At 40.5% G+C, this 9141-nt stretch overlaps 1 protein-coding gene across 1 annotated transcript; it reads right to left on the reverse strand.

Annotated features, from left to right (window-relative positions):
- Window positions 1–1392: 1392 nt before the first annotated feature.
- On the reverse strand, window positions 1393–8920 carry LOC149780142 (pantetheinase-like). Its single transcript, XM_089936910.1, has 2 exons — window positions 8675–8920; window positions 1393–3610 (listed from the first exon to the last, which is right to left on the reverse strand). Exons 1-2 carry the CDS (start codon window positions 8891–8893, stop codon window positions 2339–2341), a joined length of 1491 nt encoding a protein of 496 aa, XP_089793036.1. The 5' UTR covers window positions 8894–8920; the 3' UTR covers window positions 1393–2338.
- Window positions 8921–9141: the final 221 nt, after the last annotated feature.

Below are 9141 nucleotides of genomic sequence, written 5' to 3' on the forward strand. Positions count from 1 at the left end.
GTAATATTAAAAGGCACAAAGGTTTCACAAAACTCCTGGTGCAATGGACTTGAATACAAAATTATCATATGTGACATGGGGAAAATAATGTTAAGCTGCACTTAGTGACAGACAAGAACCTGCAGTCACATAGCAAGCCGCTGTTTCAATTAACCAAAAAGCTACTGACCAGCACCTACAATTACTAAACACCTAGAATATGAATGTTAACACGTACATACAAATATATTGTCACCAGTGTAAAGATTGGGGTGCCTACAGTATATGTACAAACACTACATCAGAATATAACACAGAATGGATGGAGTGCTCACCCACTATACATAGAAAACATCTATGAGGGATTAGTGACTAGTTGTTAAACAAACGATATCCAAATGCTCCTGGCGTATACTGATTAATATATCACTATTTTTGTAGAGGAGTGGGTAACTTTGGTTTTAGCCCAGAAAAGGGTTTTCTGTTGGTCAGATTTGCCTTTGCCAATCATATCGCTCAATCGGTATGTGCTCTCCCCTTCATTTACCCTCTGATCGACATTATTCTAGTTTTGGCTGAAGCGATGTTGCAACTATTCACCTCCCTTTTGTCATTATCTTTAAGTTTCATTTATCCTACTTCATCACTTCTCTAATTAGCTCATTTAATGTTATTTTCTTTAGTCACCTAATTAAGGGTGTACTGCACTCGTATCATCCACTAATTAGCAGTTTATGCCAACTCGAAAAATAACCAAGAATGTCACAAGAAGCAAGCTCGCATCCATATATAGTCGACGGACGGATGAAAAGTAATTGCCCGGTTTCACCGACCAAACAACGTGTGTGACACATTTTAGCCATGGTATGATTTGTATCACCCAATTAACATGCTGCTAACTTTCAGAGTCAACGCGTGCTCTGAAACGTTTGTTTCATACAAACCCATTGGCAAACACACTCACAGACCATCAAAGAGATACAAAAGTAGAGGATGGCGGTTTAAATTTTAGTTCTTATGGAAGACAATGGCATACAATCACACTCAAAGACCCTGTTCCACTTCCGCCATTGGTTTATCGTTTTGGTAGATTCTTTCCAAAGCTTGTTATAAATGTAGGTTATATTGAGGAAATTCCATATTAGGAAAAAGATCCACTTATTGAATTCATTTATGAAAGTACATGACCGTATATACGTGACCATATTTACCTTGATAGCTGCTTTGAAACGTCTTTCGTTGATCCTGGAACACATTTGCCTACTTTGTCTACTTTGTTAAATCTAGAATAATAGGGTGTGAAGGAAAACATTTTACATTGTTTCAGTAACATTTTTCGAAAAATCAAAAGATAGGGAGAAAGTGAGAAAGAATGTTAAAGAATGATTTTGTAAAACACAAGCTAATGCCATCTTTTTCTAAATCAGCTTTTTTGTTAAGCATTCGTTTATTCAAGAAATATTTTGTCAAAAAAGTTATAATCAAGGTTCCAGTTTCTATGCTATTTATTCAGGAATTATGCATGGTACATTGCGTTTCTTAAGAATCAGAACAGTATAAATTCTGAGACTTCTAGCTCTGCACACATCATGTTTTCTATTTGATGAATCTATCTAAAGTATACCATTTTGTCATGTATATGCTATTATAATTTCAGGTTTGAAGTATACTTCGTTTTTAAAAGAAAAAGAGAATGACAGGTGATCTCATTAAAAGTCTGTTCCTATCATTTGGATAAGAAAGGAACGCATTACAAGTGTGTCTGAAAAGGTAAAACAATTTTTCTTTGTAACAAATAATTTTTGTCTGATGAAACCAGCCAATATCAAGCCTGGGGTAGTACATGCAATTGTAATGTTGTGTTGTCTTTGAAGTCATTCATTAAAGAGACAATGATGCCATTGTAATCATTGAACTTCTAGTATGTTTCATCAAGTTTCAGTTGGAAATAATTGCCATTATTAATTAAATTGATCAACTTTGCTAGAATCAGAACTCGTATCTAAATGTTTACATTATATAGATATGAGTCATTGACCATATTATCCACAACCTAGTTTTCGGCCACATGCTGTCAGATGTAAAATAAGCTTAGTAACTGGAAAATTAAGTTTATTTAGATCTATATCTTATTTTGTATTTTTGTTGACTTTTAAACATGTTATAGGCATAAAAGAACACGCAAACCAAGGAGAGAATGTGATTGGTGCATTATGTAATAGATGTTATTTATGTCAAGGTTAACAAACTTATGAGTTTGTTAATTATATGGTTATATTCCATACAATTATCAATTAATGATTGACTTTTTGTATATTCTATTTACAATATTACTTGGAGATTTTATTGTCTCTTCGCTTCAACATGTCGCTATAGTATCTCTGACATAAATTCTGCCCACCATAATGGTTGACAACAGAGGAGACAGGGTGGAACTTCCTTGCAAAGTATTTGAATCGTATTGCCATGTACCAATCGGGGCAAGCTCCAAAGATCCGTTGATGGATAGTAAAACTTGTGGGTTTACATACGGTGTAGAGAAATTGCCATGGAGTTTGAAATGGTTAAATCTTGTGTTAGCGTCAAAATTTAATTTTCCACAGCTTTCTTGTGTGGATGACGCACATCGTAGTAGCATGCATACTTGCAAATAATATGGGCCATGATATTTATGTATTCCGTTAAAAACTCCGAGAGCATACATTTCTGCACTATATTGTCTTTCATACTCCAGATAGCAGCATAAACCCTGTTGACACACCTGTTCGGTACCGTTTTCTGCACCGATGATTACAAAATTATGCCAGTCACGGAAACTGGTAGATTTGAACTCATTTGATGTTATACGATGATTTTCTCTTATTCCTGGGGATAGTGGATGGTGTTCGTTTGAAGTAGTTGAACCTACTGTAGGACGTATCACAGGAACGTCAGCGACCAGTAATTTTCCGTCATCCTGTGTTCTACTGTAGTAAAAACTTTTTGGTCCAATCGGCGTGTAAATGCCACTACCCTGAAATCTTTCTTGTGGTCGGTGAAGATTTGCAGCCAAGAAATTTACTTTATTTGCGACAGCAAAGGATGAATGGTACCCTATTGCAGAGAAGAATGGCAAAGCGTCCATCCATGCCGTGGGAAAAGCAATATCAGTAATGTTATGCTCCTGAAGAAGTGGAATGGCTGGTTCATGAAAAAGTATATCAAAGCAGGTAAATAAACCAAAGCGACCAAAATCAGTATCAAAGTAGATGTACTCGGGATTGACAGGCGCATCATACTGGCATTCGTAATAAAGATTTTGTTTATGATACCTAGCAATAAGCTTTCCCGATCTATCAAAAGCAATGTCTGTATTGTATTGATACTGGCCATCTGGTGGACAGTTAGGGTCATCTTTTACACAAGGCTGTGCGTCTCCTATGTTCGCCACTAAATAAATAGAATGTCTCTTTGCTAGGCAACTTAGAAATACTTGAACATCTGAGTCATTATACCTTCCGGGTTCGTCGCACGGTGTCCAGCTTTCAGACTTGGGATCAGGGATATATTCGAGATACGGGGCGACAGTATATCTACTTTTAAATTTGTATCCATGTATTCCATCTTCAGGGAAGACAAGAATATCAGCACCCTGGAAAAGAATATATTATTATGTATTTGAAATTTGGACACCAAACCTGGATCAGATCTTAGAATCGAGCTATAATGTCTACTAACAGATGTTGTTGTATGTTATCTGATATGACAGATCAGAGAAATTTAAATAAAATGAGAAGATCGCATTATTATGTAAATTCAAAGGAAAATTAGCTTAGTCTATTTAAATAGGTCATTATGAAATTCATTATATGTTTGGTTTGTTGTTGCATTGCACAGCTACACACATAGGCTATTTGGTGCAAAGGAGGGACGCCGAGTGATCGAGTGGTCTAAAGAGCTCACCGTTACGGATCACTGGCATCTCACCTCTGTCTTCATGGCTTGGGTCCCGGGTTCGGCCAATGTGGGTATGTGAGAAAGCTTGACAGTAGCTTCTCGTGGGTCGGTGGTTCTTTTCGCTGTTTTCTCGGATTCTTCCTCCACCATTTGTATTGGACGCCATGTTTGGCCTATCTTGTGCTGAAAAATAGCATTAAATTTACAACAACAACAACAACAAAGGACAATCGAGAGCTATATATGTTTTAGACAAAGGGCATTCAACGTCAACTGATGAGCGGATGATCCGATGGTAGGTTTTGAACCTGCATACTTTCTATCATGTATCCGGTACACTAATCAATGAGCCACTGTGGATCTTACTTCTAATTACCTATTATGACATACAGGATATGTTTCAAGTTACCTAGGCTGCACAATGAATGTTGTATTTATTAAAGATTGACAAGCAGTTTACTAAAGCCGGAGCAAATTGATTGCATTTTATAAGATATAGATTTGTTTTCCAATAATTTGATATTTTGGAACATATGTTGAAAGAATTAAAGTTAAGCAATATCGAGAAGAATGTGTTTGTAAAACACATCTCAAAATACTTACCATCTCCACCCCAAAGGTCGTGCCCCTTGGGAGAATGTCTGAGGGGAAGAACTACCTTAAAGACCAAAGTTAGTTGTGAGCATGCATTTTTCTCTCCATACAACAACTTATGTACATGGGTATATGGTTGGCATCTCAGTAGTTTGCAAGTTCTGACTCAGATAATTATTCCCGTAGGGAGAGTGCATGTGTGTGTGTATATATCATCATCATCATCATTGGCGACTCAGTCTCGAAAGACCATGCGAATTGCGACCTTGGGGTGTTGTTTGTCTCTGTTGGCATCGTCTGTTGTGGCTGTGCAATCCTATACGTGAGTGACAGTCCCTATTGCAGTTGGTGCAGACATACTGGGAAGTATGTATTACTGTGGTTGCTGCCGCTTTCTTCTTTCTCTTACGTTTCTCTGTCACCAACTGGCCTCTCCTCGCATCAGCGACTTATATGCCATTGTTTACCGTTAGTCTCCAGGTGTATCGGTCCTCGGCCAGCTCTTCCCAGCCATCGGGTGAAACATTGCATGTCTTCATGTCCCTCTTGCATACATCCTTGAAACGGAGTGAGGGGCGTCCGACTCTTCTCATGAAAGTGGCCAGTTGTCCATATAGTATGTCCTTTGGCAGCCTTCCATCCTCCATGCGTCGGACGTGCCCTAACCATCGAAGGCGGCGTTTGCTCAGCAGGGAGTACATGCTGGGGGTACTTGCACGCTGCAGGATCTCGCTGTGTGCAACACGGTCTTTCCAGCTGATTTTCAGGATGCGTTTTAGGCACCGTATATGGAAGGAGTTGAGCCGGCGTTCTTGCCTCATGTAGGTACTCCAGGTTTCACTTCCATATAGAAGGGTGCTGAGAACGCAGGGCTGGTAGACTCGGACCTTGGTGTGCTCTGTCAACGCCTTGTTTTCCCACACCCTTTTCGTTAATCGAGCCATGATGGTGTTTGCCTTTCTAAGCCTTCTGTCCGTCTCCATATCAGTCTAGAGAGTGTTGCTCATGGTTGACCCTAGGTAATTAAAGTTGTTGACTGCTTCCAGGGTGACACCGTTGATTTTCATGAAAGGGACAATGGAGGTATCTTGCACGCTGACATTTGTTTTTTCCAAGCTGATGGTGAGACCAAACTGCATGCAGGCATCAGCAAAACGGTATCCCAGTCTCTGGAGGGCTTCCTCAGTGTGGGTCACAAGACTTGCGTCATCTGCAAAAAGCATCTCCCAGATGAGCACAGCTCTCACTTTGATCTTTGAGCGCGGTCGTGCCAGGTTGAACAGCCTCCCGTCGGACCTGGTGTGTAGGTATATGCCATTGGTGGACGTGTCGAAGGCGTAGGACAGGAGCATGGAGAAGAAGAACCCAAAAAGTATTGGTGCAAGCACGCAGCCCTGCTTCACGCCGCTGTTAATTGGGAAGGAGGTTTAGGTGGATCCTTCATACAGGATTGTTCCCTTCATATCTGCATGGAAAGAGATTATCATGCTGAGGAGTTTTGGGGGGCAACCGATCTTACTCAGAAGTTCAAAAAGGCCCTTCCTGCTGACCAGGTCAAAGGCCTTGGTGAGGTCGATGAACATCATGTAGAGTGGTTGACCTTGCTCTCTGCTCTTCTCTTGGAGTTGTCGTAGGGAGAAGATCATGTCTGTCGTCGACCTGCCTGCTCTGAAGCCACACTGTGATTCCGGGTACACACGATCCGCTAGCAACCGCAGCCTTTACCAACGATACTCAAGAGCGAGATCCCTCTGTAATTATTACAGTCACTGCGGTCGCCCTTGTTTTTGTAAAGGGTCACAATGGTGGCATCGCGCATGTCTTGGGGAACTACTCCTTCCTCCCAGCAGAGCCAATGTAGCTGGTGCAGTGGTTTAATCAATGTTGGTTTTTCACGTTTGATGGCTTCGGGCGGGATGCTGTCACTACCTGGTGCTTTGTCGTTTGGAAGGTAGTCGATTGCTTTGCTGAGCTCCTTTAAGGTTGGCACTTTGTCGAGTTCTTCCATGGTGGGCAGATTCTTTATGCAGCTGAGAGCTGCATCGATGACTGATGTTTCTCGGGAGTATAGCTCTGAGTAGTGCTCTACCCATCTGGACATCTGTTGACCACGGTCTGTGATCTTCTCTCCCGTCAGTGATTTCAGTGGAGCGTCCCATTTCACTGTAGGGCCTAGAGCCTTCTTGATGCCACTGTACATACCTTGGATGTTTCCTGACTCGGCACTGCGCTGGATCCCTTCACACAGTTGTTGCCAGTAGTCGTTCGCACACTGTCTAGCAATGCGTTGGGTGTTACTTCGGGCACTTCTGAGAGCAGCAAGCGTCCGTTCATTAGGTCATTTTTTGTAAGCTATGAAGGATTTTCGTTTCTCCTCGATTTGTGGTTCCATCCTTGATAGGTGTGCGCTGAACCAGTCCTGGCTGGGTCGTTCCTTCTTCCCAAACGTTGACATAGCTGTACTGTAGATAGCACCCTTCATGGCGTTCCACTTGGATGTAGCGTCGTGCTCCGGCAGTTCCTGTAGAGCATCGTCCAGGGCGGACACATACTCCTCCACCTTGGCAGGGACTGACATCTGCGCAGTGTTTATGCGAGGACGTTCTTTTGGTTTTGAGAAGTGTAGCGTGTGTGGCTGTAGTCGCACTCTTCTGCTCACGAGGGCATGGTCGGAGTCGCAGTCTGCACTGTGGTAGGTCCTGGTGGAGAGGACGCTGTTAAGGGCAGAGCGCCTGGTGATGACCAAGTCGAGGTGGTGCCAGTGATGAGATCTGGGGTGTTTCCATGACACTTTGTGTTGTGGCTTACACTTGAAGAAGGTGCTTGTGTCGCACAGGCCATGGTAGGTGCATAGCTCCAGCAGTCTCTGACCGTTTTCGTTGGTCTTTCCAGTGCCATGATGCCATGATATATATATATATATATATATATATATATATATATATATATATATATATATACTAGTAGTAGTAGTTATAGTAGGTTGGCGCGCTTAGGATTGACCAGGACGCCAAAGGATGTTGCAGGTATAAATCGTTCTTACCATATGCAGATTTATAGTTATGGTGACAGGGTGTGAATCCCAATACTATAAAGGTTCTGATCCAGGCATTTGTCACGTAGTAGGGACAACTACCGGGTCAATTATATTGATACATCTGTCTTTTAATGCCCAGGGATCAAAATGGACTAACGGTGCATAGTGAATTTAGAGACGTCGCGCATTTACGTGCCACTGCGCAGATACATACACACTGCATAACTCCGTCCCCAAGTTTATTTAGTCACTAGAACAACAATTTGAAGGTCGAGATATGGATATGGTAGATAGCGGTGGATCTTGTTCAAAATAATAATATCGTGTTTTTGTCTTTTATTATAGGGTGTCTCCGCATGCATCTAAAACTTGAACCTCCCTATACTTTTCAAAACATTTATTCACTATATATCTTCCAGTGAGTTGTACAGTTGGGTCATAAACTAATATAGAAGTTACACTTAAGAGACTGCATTTATTAGTCATCGAACGCGTCAAAGATGCGTTTTGTTTTCGCAAAAGTTCAGTTCCTTTATCTACCCCAAATATTTAAAGAAATAGGTTCGATGTACACACAAAAATGTGCTCATGTTTTATTCCCAGCTGTAAGAATAAGTAAAATAACAAGATTATTCGTATAAATCTCATATATATTTATAATACAAAAAATAATGCTATGGTACAGGGTAGATAATTTTTAATTCGTAGTCAACAGAGATTCGAACCCAGGTCCGCGGGCAAACGGTACCCATCGATTTGAATGCACGTACCAGTCAATATTCAGTCACGACCATGCACAAATCACCTACAATAATGCATGACGACGTAGTAATTGATTATCATGTCTACACAGTCATTCCAGATTCCTATAAAAGAAATCAATGTACATATTATTAATTATAGAAAATTACAAATATACACCAAACGGAAAGTGCTATCCCTGGATTATTAACTAGAATGCTTGATACTACTGGGCAGAATTATTATTTAATACAAATATTAATATCATCCAGTCAGCGAATTATATATATATATATATATATATATATATATATATATATATATATATATATATATATATATATATATATATATATATATATATATATATATTGAATTGCTGCCAACCTGTTCCGCTGCTATAGAGGCCTGTGTCTCGTAGACATGAAGATTGACCATCATATTGTGCAGAGCCTCTTCCCTTGAAACATTTGCACCCGGATTAGGAGGTAGGATGACCGCATGCTCATAAACAGCAGCTCTATATGTTTGTCTGTCTGCTCTGATCAATGGAAAGAAGTGGCTCAAAGATACAACCCATGAATAAACGGCGTTAGTTATCAACATGATGACGGTGAGCGTTAAAGTAGTAAGGGGTAGAACACCTCCGCTGCTTATATAACCAGCAAGTAGGCCGTATATTGATCATGTTTGTTTTGTACAGAAACGCGATATACTTTAATCAACATCCTCTGTTTCAAGGACGTTATCACAAGTATGCACTCGTTCAAAGGCTCTTCTGCCCCAATTCAAAGTCTGGAAAAGAGTGATAAACTACCACAAAAATAGTTTTATCAGTATCATGAATTTCGTCC

The sequence above is a fragment of the Sinohyriopsis cumingii genome, chromosome 16 (assembly GCF_028554795.1).
Source record: "Sinohyriopsis cumingii isolate HCF-2022 chromosome 16, ASM2855479v2, whole genome shotgun sequence".
Taxonomy (NCBI): domain Eukaryota; kingdom Metazoa; phylum Mollusca; class Bivalvia; order Unionida; family Unionidae; genus Sinohyriopsis; species Sinohyriopsis cumingii.

Coding starts and splice junctions, on each gene's coding strand:
- LOC149780142 (XM_089936910.1), bottom strand. CDS start 8,893: ATGTTGATAACTAACGCCGTTTATTCATGGGTTGTATCTTTGAGCCAC. Junction 3,611..8,674: donor CCTCTATAGCAGCGGAACAG/GTTGGCAGCAAT, acceptor ATTCTTTTCCAG/GGTGCTGATATTCTTGTCTT.